Source organism: Ranitomeya variabilis, chromosome 2 (genome assembly GCF_051348905.1).
Source record: "Ranitomeya variabilis isolate aRanVar5 chromosome 2, aRanVar5.hap1, whole genome shotgun sequence".
Classification (NCBI taxonomy): Eukaryota; Metazoa; Chordata; class Amphibia; order Anura; family Dendrobatidae; genus Ranitomeya; species Ranitomeya variabilis.
In genome coordinates this window covers 200502842-200520063 of record NC_135233.1, presented here as the reverse complement: position 1 = coordinate 200520063, position 17222 = coordinate 200502842, and the positions used below count along the sequence as shown (strand labels likewise).

The following is a 17222-nucleotide window of genomic DNA, read 5'->3' as shown; positions in this document are numbered from 1 at the left end:
CAGGCAGAAAAAGCCTTGCTGGCTATGTCTCAGGGCCAGGACGAGGCTGAAGTGTATTGCCAAAAATTTCGGAAATGGTCCGTGCTGACCCAGTGGAACGAGTGTGCATTGGCTGCAAATTTCAGAAATGGCCTTTCTGAAGCCATTAAGAATGTGATGGTGGGTTTTCCCATTCCCACAGGTCTGAATGATTCTATGGCCCTGGCAATTCAAATCGACCGGCGGTTGCGGGAGCGCAAAACTGCAAATTCCCTCATGGTGTTGTCTGAACAGGCACCTGATTTAATGCAATGTGATAGAATCCTGACTAGAAATGAGCGGAAAATTCATAGACGCCAGAATGGCTTGTGTTACTACTGTGGTGATTCTACACATGTTATCTCAGCATGCTCTAAACGTCTTACTAGGGTTGTTAGTCCTGTCGCCATTGGTAATTTGCAACCTAAATTTATTCTATCTGTAACTTTGATTTGCTCACTGTCATCGTATCCTGTCATGGCGTTTGTAGACTCAGGTGCTGCCCTGAGTCTGATGGATCTGTCATTTGCCAAGCGCTGCGGTTTTGTTCTGGAGCCATTAGAAAATCCTATCCCTCTTAGGGGTATTGATGCTACGCCTTTGGCAAAAAATAAACCGCAGTTTTGGACACAGGTTACCATGTGCATGACTCCCGAACATCGGGAGGTGATACGTTTTCTTGTTCTGCATAAGATGCATGATTTGGTTGTTTTGGGTTTGCCATGGTTACAGACCCATAATCCAGTCTTGGACTGGAAGGCAATGTCGGTGTCAAGTTGGGGCTGCCATGGAATTCATGGAGATTCCCTGCCCTTGTCTATTGCTTCTTCTATGCCTTCGGAAGTTCCGGCGTATTTGTCTGATTATCAGGATGTCTTCAGCGAGTCTAAGTCCAGTGCACTGCCTCCTCATAGGGAATGTGACTGTGCAATAGATTTGATTCCTGGCAGTAAGTTTCCTAAGGGGAGACTGTTTAATTTGTCGGTACCTGAACATACCGCGATGCGTTCATATATTAAGGAGTCTCTTGAGAAGGGGCATATCCGTCCTTCTTCTTCCCCTCTTGGTGCGGGATTCTTTTTTGTGGCCAAAAAGGACGGATCTTTGAGGCCTTGTATTGACTATCGGCTTTTAAACAAGATCACTGTCAAATTTCAGTATCCTTTGCCGCTGTTGTCAGACTTGTTTGCCCGGATTAAAGGTGCCAAGTGGTTCACCAAGATAGACCTTCGTGGTGCGTACAACCTTGTGCGCATTAAGCAAGGCGATGAATGGAAAACCGCATTCAATACGCCCGAAGGTCATTTTGAGTACTTGGTGATGCCATTTGGGCTCTCTAATGCACCTTCAGTTTTTCAGTCCTTCATGCATGACATTTTCCGGAAGTATCTGGATAAATTTTTGATTGTTTATCTGGATGATATTCTGTTTTTTTCTGATGATTGGGACTCGCATGTGGAGCAGGTCAGGATGGTTTTTAAGATTTTGCGTGAAAATTCTTTGTTTGTTAAAGGCTCAAAGTGTCTCTTTGGTGTACAGAGGGTTCCCTTTTTGGGGTTCATTTTTTCCCCTTCTGCTGTGGAGATGGACCCAGTCAAGGTCCGAGCTATTCATGATTGGACTCAACCCTCGTCAGTTAAGAGTCTTCAGAAGTTCTTGGGTTTTGCTAACTTTTACCGTCGTTTTATCGCAAATTTTTCTAGCGTTGTTAAACCATTGACGGATATGACCAAGAAAGGCTCTGATGTAGCTAACTGGGCTCCTGCTGCCGTGGAGGCTTTCCAGGAGTTGAAACGCCGGTTTACTTCGGCGCCTGTTTTGTGCCAACCTGACACCTCAATTCCCTTTCAGGTGGAGGTGGATGCTTCGGAGATTGGGGCAGGGGCCGTTTTGTCGCAGAGAGGCCCTGGTTGCTCTACTATGAGACCTTGTGCCTTTTTCTCCAGGAAGTTTTCGCCGGCAGAGCGAAATTATGATGTGGGCAATCGGGAGTTGTTGGCCATGAAGTGGGCATTTGAGGAGTGGCGTCATTGGCTCGAGGGTGCTAAGCATCGTGTGGTGGTCTTGACTGATCACAAAAATCTGATGTATCTCGAGTCTGCTAAACGCCTGAATCCTAGACAGGCCCGCTGGTCATTGTTTTTCTCCCGTTTTGACTTTGTGGTCTCGTATTTACCAGGTTCTAAGAATGTGAAGGCCGATGCTCTGTCTAGGAGCTTTGTGCCTGATGCTCCTGGAGTCGCTGAACCTGTGGGTATTCTTAAGGAAGGAGTTATCTTGTCAGCTATTTCTCCTGATCTGCGGCGTGTGTTGCAGAGATTTCAGGCTGGTAGGCCTGACTCTTGTCCATCTGACAGATTGTTTGTGCCTGCTAAATGGACCAGCAGAGTCATTTCCGAGGTTCATTCCTCAGTGTTGGCAGGGCACCCGGGAATTTTTGGCACCAGAGATCTGGTGGCCAGGTCCTTTTGGTGGCCTTCCTTGTCAAGGGATGTGCGGTCATTTGTGCAGTCCTGTGGAACTTGTGCTCGAGCTAAGCCTTGCTGTTCTCGTGCCAGCGGGTTGCTCTTGCCCTTGCCTGTCCCGAAGAGACCTTGGACACACATCTCTATGGATTTCATTTCTGATCTTCCGGTGTCTCAGGGCATGTCTGTCATCTGGGTGATATGTGATCGTTTCTCCAAGATGGTCCATTTGGTTCCTTTGCCTAAGCTGCCCTCCTCTTCTGATCTGGTTCCTGTGTTCTTCCAGAACGTGGTTCGTTTGCACGGCATTCCTGAGAATATTGTGTCGGACAGAGGATCCCAGTTTGTTTCCAGGTTCTGGCGATCCTTTTGTGGTAGGATGGGCATTGATTTGTCGTTTTCGTCCGCTTTTCATCCCCAGACTAACGGACAAACGGAGCAAACTAATCAGACTCTGGAGGCTTATTTGAGGTGTTTTGTCTCTTCTGATCAGGATGATTGGGTGACCTTCTTGCCGTTGGCTGAATTTGCCCTTAATAATCGGGCTAGTTCCGCCACCTTGGTTTCGCCATTTTTCTGCAACTCTGGTTTCCATCCTCGTTTTTCCTCGGGACATGTGGAGCCTTCTGACTGTCCTGGGGTGGATTCTGTGGTGGATAGGTTGCAGCGGATCTGGAGTCATGTGGTGGACAACTTGAAGTTGTCACAGGAGAAGGCTCAGCGTTTTGCCAACTGCCGCCGCGGTGTGGGTCCCCGACTTCGCGTTGGGGATTTGGTATGGCTGTCTTCTCGATTTGTTCCTATGAAGGTCTCCTCTCCCAAATTTAAGCCTCGCTTCATTGGTCCTTACAAGATATTGGAAATCCTTAATCCTGTATCCTTTCGCCTGGATCTTCCGGTGTCGTTTGCCATTCACAACGTATTTCATAGGTCCTTGTTGCGGCGGTACGTTGTGCCTGTGGTCCCTTCTGCTGAGCCTCCTGCTCCGGTGTTGGTTGAGGGCGAGTTGGAGTACGTGGTGGAGAAGATCTTAGATTCTCATCTCTCCAGGCAGAGGCTTCAGTACCTGGTCAAGTGGAAGGGCTATGGTCAGGAGGATAATTCCTGGGTGGTCGCCTCTGATGTGCATGCGGCCGATTTGGTTCGTGCCTTTCACACCGCTCATCCTGATCGCCCTGGTGGTCTTGGTGAGGGTTCGGTGACCCCTCACTAAGGGGGGGTACTGTTGTGAATTTACCTTTTTGGCTCCCTCTAGTGGTTACTAGTGATTTGACTCTGGGAATGTCTGCCATCCCTTGTATGCTCACCTGGGTCGTTAGGTCAGGGGTGTTGCTATATAAGCTCCCTGGACCTTCAGTTCAATGCCTGGCAACGTTGTAATCAGAGCTAATCTGTTGTGCTCTTGTCTACTGATCCTGGTTCCTGCTAGATTAAGCTAAGTCTGCTTTCTTGCTTTTTGCTATTTGTTTTTGTTTGCATTTTTGTCCAGCTTGTACATAATCTGTATCCTATCCTTGCTGGAAGCTCTAGGGAGGCTGGAGTTCTCCCCCCGGGCCGTTAGACGGTTCGGGGGTTCTTGAATTTCCAGTGTGGATTTTTGATAGGGTTTTTGTTGACCATATAAGTTATCTTACTACATTCTGCTATTAGTAAGTGGGCCTCTCTTTGCTAAACCTCGTTCATCTCTGTGTTTGTCATTTCCTCTTACCTCACCGTTATTATTTGTGGGGGGCTTGTATCCAACTTTTGGGGTCTATTCTCTGGAGGCAAGAGAGGTCTTTGTTTTCCTCTTCTAGGGGTAGTTAGTCCTCCGGCTGGCGCGAGACATCTAGCGACCAACGTAGGCATGTTCCCCGGCTACTTCTAGTGTTGGCGTTAGGAGTAGATATATGGTCAACCCAGTTACCACTGCCCTATGAGCTGGATTTTTGTACTTCGCAGACTTACTTGTTCCTCTGAGACCCTCGCCATTGGGGTCATAACACCTACCTTTGCCTGACATTGCCATCTCCGTGTGTGGTTCCACCATTACTCCCAAGCAACATGCCCCCTGTCTTTGGGTCATACTTGATTCCAAGCTTTCATTCACCCCCCACATCCGATCACTGGCTCACTCTTGTTATCTGCACCACAAAAACATTTCTAGAATTCGCCCTTTTCTTACTTTCGACTCTGCAAAAACTCTTACTGTTTCACTTATTCATTCTTGTCTGGACTATTGTAACTCTCTACTAATCGGCCTCCCTCTTACCAAACTCTCGCCACTTCAATCTGTCCTGAATGCTGCAGCCAGGATCATATTCCTCACCAACCGTTACACCGATGCCTCTACCTTGTGCCAGTCATTACACTGGCTACCCATCCACTCCAGAATCCAGTACAAAACTACACTGTGTTCCAAATTATTATGCACAAAGAGTTTAGGAGTGATAAGGTTAGAATTTTTTTGTTTGTCATTTAAACTCATTGATGGTGATGTGTGTCAGGGCTCTTTATATCACTGAAAGCAATTGCAGATACCTGTGCAAATTAGTTTGGCAGGTGTGTCCAAATAAAGGCAAGACTACTTAAGAAGGCTGTTCCACATTATTAAGCAGCCTACATTTTTGGCCAAAATGGGAAAGAAAAAGGATGTGTCGGCTGCTGAGAAGCAATCAATTGTGGAGTATTTAGGTCAAGGCATGACTACAATCAACATTGCGAAGACACTTCATCGTGATCATCGCACAATCAAGAAGTATGTAGCTGATTCCCAGCACACACGTGTGCGTGCTGATAAGGAAAAATTGAGGACCCTTTCCAACAGGCAATTGCATAAGGTTAAAAGAGCAGCTGCAAAAATGCCTGGTCATAGCAGCAGACAAGTTTTTGAAGCTGCTGGTGCCTCCAACGTCCCCAGAACCTCAAGATGCAGGGTCCTTCAGAGGTGCGTAAGCCATCCTGTCGACCACCTCTATCCACTGCACACAAGCAGAAACAGCTCCAGTGGGCCAAACGATACATGAAGACTGACTTCCAAACTGTTTTGTTCACCGATGAGTGCCGTGCAACGCTCCATGGTCCAGATGGATGGAGTGGAGGATGGCTGGTTGATGGGCACCCCATGAAAACACGGCTAAGGCGCCAACAAGGAGGAGGGGGAGCAATGTTTTGGGCTGGAATCATGGGGAGAGAGATTGTTGGCCCCTTTATGATCCCTGAAGGGGTAAAGATGAACTCCATAATCTATGTGGAGTTTCTAAAAACACTTCCTGCCATGTTTCAAGAAGAAGAACCGTGCTTTCCGCAGCAAGATCATTTTCATGCATAATAATGCACCATCTCATGCTGCAAAAAACACATCTGCATCTCTGGCTGCTATGGGCATAAAAGAGGACAAACTTATGGTGTGGCCACCATCGTCCCCTGGCCTCAACCCCATTGAGAACCTCTGGAGCATCATCAAAAGGAATGCCTATGATGGCGGGAGGCAGTTCACATCTAAGCAACCGCTCTGGGAGGGTATTCTGTCCACATGCAAAACAATTGAAGCAGAAACCATCCAAAAACTGACAAATTCAATGGACGAGAGAGTTCAGAAGCTTCTTTTGAACAAGGGGTCCTATGTGCAAATGTAACATCACCTAGAATAAAGTTTTCACTTGAAAACTGTTTGATTTCATTTTGTAATAAGCTGATAATGCTTATAACTTCACAATTGACCATTTTTTTGTTCAAAATAAAATAAAAAAGGTTTAAAACTCTGCTGTGCATAATAATTTGGAACATGCATTTTGAGTGTTTATTTTTTTTAAAAAGATACTGTTTTCATAGGCAGTTTGTTCCAAAACATTGCAATTATACTAGAATAGTAGATGACTGGAAAATAACAATGACTGCAATTCAGGTAGATAATTTAGAGAAAATATGAGGAAATATTATTTGCATAATAATTTCGAACACAGTGTATTACCCTCATCCACAAACCACTCCATGGCTCAGCACCACCCTACATCTCCTCCCTGGTCTCAGCCTACCACCCTACCCGTGCCTTCCGCTCCGCTAATGACCTCAGGTTAGCATCCTCAATAATCAGAACCTCCCACTCCCGTCTCCAAGACTTTACACGTGCTGCGCCGATTCTTTGGAATGCACTACCCAGGTTAATACGATTAATCACCAATCCCCACAAGCGTGCCCTAAAAACTCATTTGTTCAGATTGGCCTACCGCCTCAACACATTAACCTAACTATCCCTGTGGGGCCCATTCAAAAAAATAAATAAATAATAATAAAAAAATAATAAACAAAACCATAATCAGGTTCCTCACATCATGTTCTCATACACTTTATGCAGTTAATAGCACTCTGTGTCTGTACTGTTACATACTTAGGCAGTTAACTGCTTCTTGCAGCTTTACATGAACACCCGAGCCTTACACTATGGCTGGTCCAAACAACGAATCCAATTGTTACCATACAACTCTCGTGTCTCCCTTTTTCCTCATAGATTGTAAGCTTGCGAGCAGGGCCCTCATTCCTCCTGGTATCTGTTTTGAACTGTGATTTCTGTTATGCTGTAATGTCTATTGTCTGTATAAGTCCCCTCTATAATTTGTAAAGCGCTGCGGAATATGTTGGCGCTATATAAATAAAATTATTATTATTATTATTATTATTAAAAAACTAGACCAAGAAAAGCACAAATGCTATAATGAATCGGTCTAAATAGCACGGTGCAAGTCAAGAAATGCAGTTTTTTTCAGATGCATTAAATAAAATGTTACCCTTTTTGCTTGAACAAACCTATATCAGACTCGCCCTGTTTGTAGGCATTGCAGAATATTTAGTAGCAACAGAAATCCCATATACATATTTGAGAAACGGGGGTAGCGACACAAACTGTCTGCAACCCCTGTTCAAACAACCTCAGCTCCAATAAACATCAGACAAAAATAGGAGAAAAAGGAGCAAACTGATTACATCCGGTAAAAATAGTCATATAACTTTATTCATTCGTAGGAAAGATAAAACATCTCAACAGTACATAAAGAGCCATAAACAATGCAGATTGCTATATACCCCACCCCCCACCTATCACCACCTCACATTGCACATGAGTCCCTGAAAAAATAACATAAAGGTCCAAAGACCATAACCCTGAGGGAGCAGTGCATCCAAAAGTGGACACCTGGAGGTCAGCATGCCTCCATAAAGTGACTAAGGAGAAAGTAACACCTGTCTATCTTTCATATAAAGTGCGGAAGTAACTAGCAAAAGGTGCAATGCTTACCAGCAGATGAGTGGGACCAAGGGGGGTCGGATGGAGGGTCCCAATGCACGTTTCGCGGCTACTTGGGGCCGCTTTCTCAAGGGAGTATGAATTGTAGAATATTTATATATATATATATATATATATATACATATATATATATATATATTTATATATTTTTTTATTTGATGGTCCATCTTCTTATGCACAGCAGTGTACCCTCTTGTTCGGATTCATGGAGTTACTAATTCATTATATTTTATAATATATGTCTTTCTCTTACCTTTCTGATACTGAAGCCACAGTTGCTGTTGCACTTTCTTGCTGGGGAACCGGATGGTGCAGGTGAGTTCTGAACCATAAAGTGCCTCTGAAATATAATGAGAGCCGTAGATCTGTAGTATACTTTGTAACTCTTCCCGACTACTGTGGGGACTTATCATCTTCAGCACATTGGCAAATCCTGTAACATGAACCTGTGAAATTATTTCTCCACATCACGTTATATGCAGCACAAAATAACACTTCATAATGAATCGTCCTGAGTCAGTCAATCCACATTAAAATAAGGTATCAAATTGGAATGTAGAAAATAGATTTCCCTGTACAAACTACACACATTATAACATAGATTTCTTAGACCTGCTGTGTCTGGTGTATTTACTTTGAAAATTTATGGCTGTATAATCCTGATATTAAGATGAGCACTTTATACTCCGCTTATAGATGAACGAAAAAAATGATCGTTTTCATATCAAACAGGAACTTAAATTATTACTATACAGCTAAGGCCTCTTTCACACTTCAGTTGTTTGGCGTCAGTCTAAATCCGCCATTTTCCTCAAAAAACGGATCCGTTTTTTTTTTTCGACGGATCCGTTTTTTTCCCCATAGACTTGCATTAGCGACGGATTGTGACGGATGGTTGTCCGTTACATCCGTCATGCAACGGATCCGTCAAAATTTGGCGGACGTCATCTAGACATTGACGGTCATTGCAACGTTTTTTGTCTGCGTTGAAATGGCGGATCGCGACGTATCCGTCGCGTCCGTCATTTCATATAATGGCCACCTATGGGCGACGGATCCATCGCGACCGTCATTTCGGCGGATCCGTCGCCCCAATCCGTTTTTTTCAATTTTTTTCAATTGCGCATGCTCCAAAAAGTATATAAACCTCCGAGTAACGGATCCGTCAAAAAAACGGATCCGTTACATCCGTTTTTTCAACTATTGTGACGGATCCGTCGATCCGTCATTATGTCGGAAGTGACTGACGCCAAAAAACTGAAGTGTGAAAGAAGCCTAAGGAAACATGAATTTTCAAAGTATGTACATCAGTTTCATCAGGTCTCTTTAATAATGTTTATGGATCTCCTTTAAAGAGGACCTGTCATTTGCTCAAATAAATGAAGGTAACTACATTGTAAAAATCCCTGAATTCTCCTGATTCTGCTATTCTTTCCCATTTTGTGCTCCATTGCAGAGATATTCACACTTGCTACTTTTGGAGCGCAGTATGTGAAATCTCTGCTTTGCAATCAAACGTGGCATTTCTTCAGAGTCTTCTCTGGGGGTGTACACTTCCACCCCTTCCTCCCTGATGCTGCCAATCACAGCTCAGCATCTTATCTAACAGTCTTTCAATCTCAGATACAACTGAACTATGATTGGCAGCATCTGGGAGAGAGGGGTGAAAGTGCACAGCCGCCAGAGAAGAGCCTGAAGAAATACCCAGTTGGACTGCAAAGCAGAGATTTCACATACCGCTCTCTAGAATAAACAAATGTGAATATCTCTACAATGGTGTGACGCAGTAAAAAATGGAAAAGAGCCATAGAATAAAGGGATCTCAGGGATTTATCTCAATTTTTATTAGCAACTGACAGGTTCTCTTTAAAGAAACTCTCCAACTAAACATGTATTTTATGCCGTGCCTAGTGCTTGGCTTGGGAAGGTCAAACAATATATTATAGATAAATTTGCTACTGGGCGCTAGGCACAGCACAGTATTTCTGTTTTGCCTTGAGTGCTTTTTTTTTAACATTATGGGGTTAATCTGCAGGTTAATAATGTTCTGAACCTGCCTGGTGTGGGCTCTTAGAGCCCCGCTACCAGGAAGAAATTAACTTTATTCCTCCTGGTAATGTTCAGGTTTCATTCACGCGACGGCGGCACGGGTTCAGTCACCACTCAGTGCATAAAGAACAGTGGCTGTAACTGCACCTCCAGCACTGACTGACGGCCAGCTCTAATGATGACCTGCTGTCAGTCAGTGCAGGAGGCACAGTTACAGGTGCTGCTCTATATACACATAGCGGTGAATGTACCCACGCCGATGTCACCCCGTGACTGAAGTATAAACGCTGTCTGGAGGAATAGAGTTAATTGGTGGAGGTCTAAGTGCCGATGTCGGGCAGGTTCAGAGCGTTAGTATAAAACACTTAAACTTGATGTACATTTCATGGAAATAAAAAACATATTCTATATCCGTACAACCACAAGAACCTGAAGAATTTATTTCTCAGGTTACAAAGCGTGACAAATACTGTAAATGGTCTAAAAAATCAGCACAAAAAATATAATGCCAAAAATTGCTGCATTCCAAAAATATAAATTGCACAAAATTATACATTTAATATAAATGACACAAAAAATATAAATGACATAGTAATTACACCGTAATTTTTTTTTTTTTTATTTATTTATTTTTTATAGTTTTTAAGTTCTTTTCAGTAGGAAGTTTTGGGGAAAAATAATCAAATCAAAAGAGCTGACCTGTGGACAATGAAATTGAGTTGAGCTTCACTTTATAAAGGTTGCTGCGCACTCTCCATTGCTGCACCACAGGATATCCCATTGCTTCATTATATCTCACTTCACCTAATGATAATAAGTAGAGTGTCAAAACATTATAATTGCACAACACTTTTCAGTCTTTTTTCATGGTGGGTTTTTAAAACCATGCGAGCGAATGTAGGAAGAAGGTGCTAAATGCTAATTTTGTGCCTCACAGTTGAGCACGTACGGATATAGCAGCAGCTAACGTGACTGGCACAATGACACTGGACCATATTCATTCACTGTATGAAAGATTGGGAAAGGTTGATTATTTGGTGAAACTGACTACTGGACATGACAGTGATAGAGTCGAGCAAATGGTTCCTCACCAGTGTCCAGTCTGGTTTTCTATGGCAGCAGGGTCAGGACAATCTTCACTGCTGCAGTTGACATCCTTGGCACGGTATCTTGGTCACCTCTGATGTTTACTAGGCCTTACAACATTAAGATGTCAGGTAAATCCTAAGTCTCATGCACCACTATGATCTTAACGAACAATACGAGAAAGCATGGCATTTTTGGTCAGTTGGTGCCGAAGTAAGATCCTATCCCGTGATACTTAAGCTTTAAAACTTGGCACTTGGATGTGATGAAAAATTTTACTTTATTGAGTAACAGCAATCCAAAAATACAGACATTTCAGTCTATAGAACTGACCGTCCTCAATACAGGATTGCCCAGGAAGGATAAGTGATCCAAAGAAGCTGCGAAAATGCAAATGGCGGTATCCACCGCTGCAGCAAGGCAAAAGCACTTTTGCGAAACGTCTGTATTTTTAGATTGCTGTTATTCAATAACATATAAGTTTTCATTGCATCTGAGTACCATGATGATGTTAGTCATGTCACAACATCACTACTTCACGTGGCACAGTAACTACCAGAGGCTCCTTCGATGCCGGTCCAAGTATGCTGGCTGCAGAAGTAAAGACCACCCTGGTCCGGCTGCCAAATATGACCGGACTGGATGCTGTACAAGGGCAGCAGGAAGCTTTTTGCTCAACCCTAGACAAGTTGAAAATTTGCGTAAAATAACCAAGACCTGGTGATATCTGTCATAATTTAACACTTAATGAGATGATCTCATATAAGTACTGCTTTACAAGCTGGTTGTAAGAAACCCAGACACATGTCCATAATTATAAGACTTCTCTTCTAATGGTTGTCAAGAAAATGTTACAACACGCCTGCGACAGCTCAGCGCATCTAGTAATGAGTAATGTCTTGTGTGGGAGGCTTCATTGTCGTACAAATACATGAATCTTTATTCTGAAGAATTGATTGCCGCCTTGCCTTCGAACCAAGTAACAAGTAAAACCAAGTTCCATTTGGAGTTTGTGGTGATTTGAGAATGTAGATGTCAGTTGTCATCGGGCTACAGCAAAAAACTAAATATGGTTCTTGGTATTTAGCAGTAATATTTTTTTAGCGTGTTTTGTCCTGGTACTAATGTTAATGACCGCTTAGGGTAATATTCTGATCATCCAACATATGCCTAATCTCTGCGATCTGAAATGTTTCGACTAGATTAGATGTGCAACAGAAAGACTCAAAGCAAGCTAATAACCGGTCAGGACCTAAGTATCTAAATAAGGAAAACACAGTTGTCCATCCATACTTAGGTACTCGCTTCTCTGTCTTATCATTGAGTGCCATAAATGGGAACTGTCATATCATCGAAGCAGCATGGAGAGACTCTCTTAAAACATAACTTTAAAAAAAATAGTATATAGTATAAAATAGGGATATTCCCAGGAGAAGAAACGCATAGTAAAAAGTACACAGTGAAAAGTACATATACCAATACTATAGGTGGATAAATTACCTATATTGGTAACATATAGTTATATGACTAGTACACAGAAAGGTGCCATGGTATGTAAAAAATGGTTTGGATCTCACATATTTCAGATGTAGAGGTGTAAACGTCCATGGAGTCCCACAGATAGTAAAAGTCAGGTTTAACACTTGTAATGCTAGTGGGTGTGGACCCCCTGCGCTACGGACCAGGCTTACCCTAGACGTGTGTGACTAAGAATCTACTGAGCCTTCAATAGAGCCCTTGATGGTGAGGATAGGCTCGGCTGCTGGTAGACTCCGCTGAAGTACACGGGCCTATAGCAGCTGACCAGAAGGTCAGAGACACAGGTATGAGGTACAGGAGGACAGAGGCAATGATGTGGTCAGACAATCAAGGGTCAGGGCAGGCAACACAGGTTCAGTATAAGTAGCCAAGGTCAAGAGCAAAGCGGTCAGGATAAACTAACCGATGCGGGTCAATAAAAGGTGAGACAGAACAAACATGCACCCACAGGACCCAGAGACAAGTAACTGGGAACCAAAGATCTGGCAAGGAATGGTAAGAGGAGCTGCCTAATAAACCCGGGGATAAATTCTTGTTGGATCCTCATAGCCAGATAAGAAGAGCTGGCAGTGTGCCCAAGGCAGCTCAAGATTGTCTGACACCATCAGATTAGTGAAATGCAGCGAGTAGTGCAGCTCTTAGTCTACGTTCACATTAGCGTCGGGCGCCGCAGCGTCGCCGCATGCGTCATGCGCCCCTATATTTAACATGGGGGCGCATGGACATGCGTTGTGCTGTATTTTACGACGCATGCGTTTTTTTGGCCGCAAGCGTTGGGCGCAGAGAACGCAGCAAGTTGCATTTTTTTTGCGTCCAACTTTCGGCGAAAAAGGACGCATGCGTTGCAAAACGCAGCGTTTTAGCGTGCGTTTTGTTGCGTTTTTGTTTGCATTGTGCATTGCGTCGCCGACGCAGAGGCGCACAACGCAAATGTGAACGTAGCCTTAGAAGGCATGCTAGATGCCAGCATGACAGCACTCACCCCCCAACCCCCATGTTTTTATCTGACTTGTTCCTGGGGACTTGTTATTGCTAGCGCACCAAGGACAGATGGTTGCAAAGTCCCAAACAAACTTGGCCAGCTTGGATTAATGTCTCCAGGACAGGATTCTCCTTTCCCTAGTTGAAGCGAAGGTCTTTTCCGGTCAGACGGCTTTTAGAAGAACAGGAGCCGTTTCAACAATATTAGCTGACAATATTAGCTGAGTTAAAGATGTGCTGTGATTCCTCCTGAGAATTAGACACTTCAAAGAATTGAGACAAGACACAAGTCTCAGGCAGAGAAGGCAAGTCTGAAAGCGTGGAAGGTGGAGACTTGGTCAAGACCTTGGCAAGGCAGTTGGTAGAACACAATAATCCCCATTGATGCATCTAACCGGTGACCTAGTCGTTTTTAAACGAAACCATGGAGGGCCGAGAAGAACACAGTTTACAGAGCTAGGTAGGACATAAAAAGAGATTCTATCAGAGTGCTGGGTTCCAATCTGCAGGATGACAGGCAGCGTGGCATGACAAATAGGCTCCACTGGGGGTATTCATGTCAATGAAGGCAACAACCAGGGAATGAACTAGCTGTTGCGTAGGAAGCTGAAGCTGATGAACCAGGTCGAGGTGGAACAGGTTGCCAACGGATCCGGAGTCTAAATAGGCTGCCGCAGAAAGAGACCTCTCTCCACAAACTAAGGTGACTTGGGTGAAAACTTTTGGAAAGTTAACTTTCCCATCCGGGGTCATCTCTCTGCCTGAGTGAAGAACAAAGATACAGCTCCAGGAATCCCATAAAAAGACATTTTATAGAAGATCCAAAAAAACCCCATTATAACAGCATAATAGTCAGCAACTCTGTAGGGGGCAGTTCACACTAGCAGACGCGTTTCACACCCCTGGGTCTTTAGTCATTGCATCCCACATTCATATACCCCTGGACCTTACATATCATTTCCTGTATGGTTCAGCTGATTATGCCTAAGCTATCCTATACCACTGCTATAAATGAGTTAAAAACACATGAAAATACTAATAATACAATGAAAGAAAAGAAAAGACTGACTCAATACTACCACATGCTTTTAGTAAATTTCTCACAAACCGCTTAATTATTCATAATAGTATGAGAGATCTTGTTTCACATTCATACCCCGGGAGCCCTAGTCTGTAAAATGTATATCCTCCAGGACTTTCTGCTCAGGAGTTTCCCATGGTGATCCCCACCTCTCAAGGGTTTGGAGACTCTCTCTCTATCCCCGTGACTCTGCCGGCTGAAGTGTCCCCATTATGATTGAGTGAAAAGTGTTTGCTCACCGCTGAACATTTAAAGAGAGAATTATTTGCGTCACCTGATAGGTGGTGTCTGATTCTAACCTTCAGAGGGTTAGTGGTACAACCAACGAGATATTTAACGTGTGGTATTACAATTGATGAAATTATATATTTTATATGATTTATTTGTTATAGTAGAAGTGAATTGAGTTGTGTTTTCTACGTGCTTGCAACATGTGCAGATTTGGTGTCCACATTTAAAGAAGCCTATTGTATGGAGCCAAGTTTTTACCTTTTTGGTTTCCTGATTCAAATCAATCAGGAAATGATAAAGGTAAAAACTTGGCTCAATTCACTTCTGCTATAACCAATAAATCATAAAAAATATATAATTTCATCAATTGTAGTACCACACATGTCATATATCTCCTTACTTGTCAGTCCAATGTCATCATCATGATCATCATCCTTTGCTCTTGCTGTTATCAGTGACACCTGGTGAACGATAATGAGAGTAGTACTGTCATCTGCTGACGCCTGTGGCTGGCCGTAACCTTTTCCTGCCGGTCACAACTGCTGGTTAACATGCTGTCATCTGTGTGACAATGTGGAAACTGCAGCGCTCTGACCAGTGGTAACTTTCTCACTGATGACAGATTGGTAAACACTGGATGTCTGAGCCTCCCATTCATTTGGATGGGGTCCAGGTTCGAGTTCAGGTACCGTTCTGGGTGCTTTTCTAAAATATTCGGCCTCCCACCCTGGGAATAATGGAGCCAGGATGTGGTGTCTCCTTTTATAGTCTTTCCTACGCATAGTGCTACTATTTCGGGTTAAACAGTGAAGGGGTTCAACTGAGGTGGCCTATTTATTTTCAGAATTGGTAGGAGCCCAAGAGTTAGGACCCACAATGATTATCCTCCTCCTCTCCCTACTCCTCCTCTTCGTCCTCCTTCTCCTCCACCTACTCTTCCTCCTCCTCCATCTCCACCCATCAAAGTTTTTATCCTCTTGATATATTGCAATCATCCTATTATACAGCACTGGGTACTTACAATTGCTCATTTTGGCTTTCTACCAGCTAATTCTGCTCTATGTAGAAACAGGAAGTCTCTTTTCCCTGCCTAAATCATTCCCTTCTTCAACTCCTGACCCATCTGCTCCGCCTCTCCCACCGACAGGGACTTTTACAGTAACTTATGACTCAAGCTTGGAAAAGTGACCTCCTGTTTCTACATGGAGCTTAGAAGGATTCAGCCAGTCAGTTTTTAATCACGTGATGTCATAGACCTAAAGGAAAAGAGAAGAATTATCTGGGTAGAAAGGGGAAATGAACAATTGTAAGTACAGAGTGCTGTATAATATGATGACTGCAATATATTAAGAAGATAAAAACTGTGATGGGAGGAGGAGGAGGAGGAAAAGGAGGAGAAGGAGGAAGAGGAGGAGAAGGAGGAGGACAAGGAGGAAGAGGAGAAGGAGTGCTTCTTGAATGTAAGTAATGTAAGTATATAAATAATATAGATGTATACCTACTAACGGTGGAATATAAGGACATAATAATAATCTTCAGTAGGCGCAATACATTTTTACGACTGGAATATATCCATATGGTTTCGACACCGGACATAGAGCCATAACGCAATGTGAAACTAGCCGCACATGTATTTTGTCTGCTATGAATTCACCATTGTATCAAGCTTTTTCATCACAACATATATGCTAAAAAAAGGGGCTTAGTAAGACAGAAGTGCTTACTGCACGGGGTAGCAGCTTTCGGCACTGACCTGTAAGCAGCAGTATGTCCGGCCGTGGCTCCGATAGAACACCTCTGCACTGTTCTTCCACAGGGAGAGGGATAACCAGGAGTCCGTCTGCCAGTTGGGGGAAATCTTTGATGAAATTATTTTCTCTAGAAAAGCAATAAGACATCATTACACGTTATTATGTACTGATAGGTGTCACTATATAATGCAAATTACAGGAATTTACTGCATGTAGCAATATATTATTAGTGCCGATGTTTGACAATCTGTATGATTTAGCCGGGGCACCAGGTCTGGGCACGAGAGGCACGTGCCCTGGATCCTGTGCCCTGAGATGACAAGCATTACTTTCAATGAATCTCCTTCTTTCCAGTAAATCAGTCCCCTGAGGCGTGCCAGGTGTTTGCAGAGCTGAGGGACGTCGCCTGAGGCCGTACAGGAGGAAATAATCACAGGACTACAACTCAAGATGAAATTTATAGCTCAAGTCGACACATAATACAAAAATTAAAGAGGTATTCCCATCTCCAAGACCCTATCCTAATATGTAGTAGGTGCAATAATAATATTATTAGCAAATACCTCCAATTAGAAATGTAGTATAGTTCTTCTGATTTGCTATGTCTCTTCCTCATCTGCAGGCATTGCAGGACCTTAGAAATCCATGGTTACGACTACTAGCTGCTAACTAACTGTCACTTCATCAGTGGATGTAACCATGGATACCTAAGGTCCTGCAATGCCTGCACATGAGGAAGA

General features: G+C 43.4%; 1 protein-coding gene across 4 annotated transcripts in view; it reads right to left on the bottom strand.

Moving 5' to 3' along the window:
* The window catches only part of ASTN2 (astrotactin 2), a 939506-nt gene that overhangs the window by 322906 nt on the left and 599378 nt on the right, over window positions 1-17222 (bottom strand). For all 4 annotated transcript variants that reach the window (XM_077283456.1, XM_077283455.1, XM_077283458.1 and 1 more), the window contains 3 exons: window positions 16485-16609; window positions 10513-10617; window positions 8018-8197 (listed from right to left, as the gene is read on the bottom strand). In XM_077283456.1, the coding sequence (XP_077139571.1) occupies window positions 8018-8197; window positions 10513-10617; window positions 16485-16609 (410 nt within the window). The remainder of the gene's footprint in view (window positions 1-8017; window positions 8198-10512; window positions 10618-16484; window positions 16610-17222) is intronic.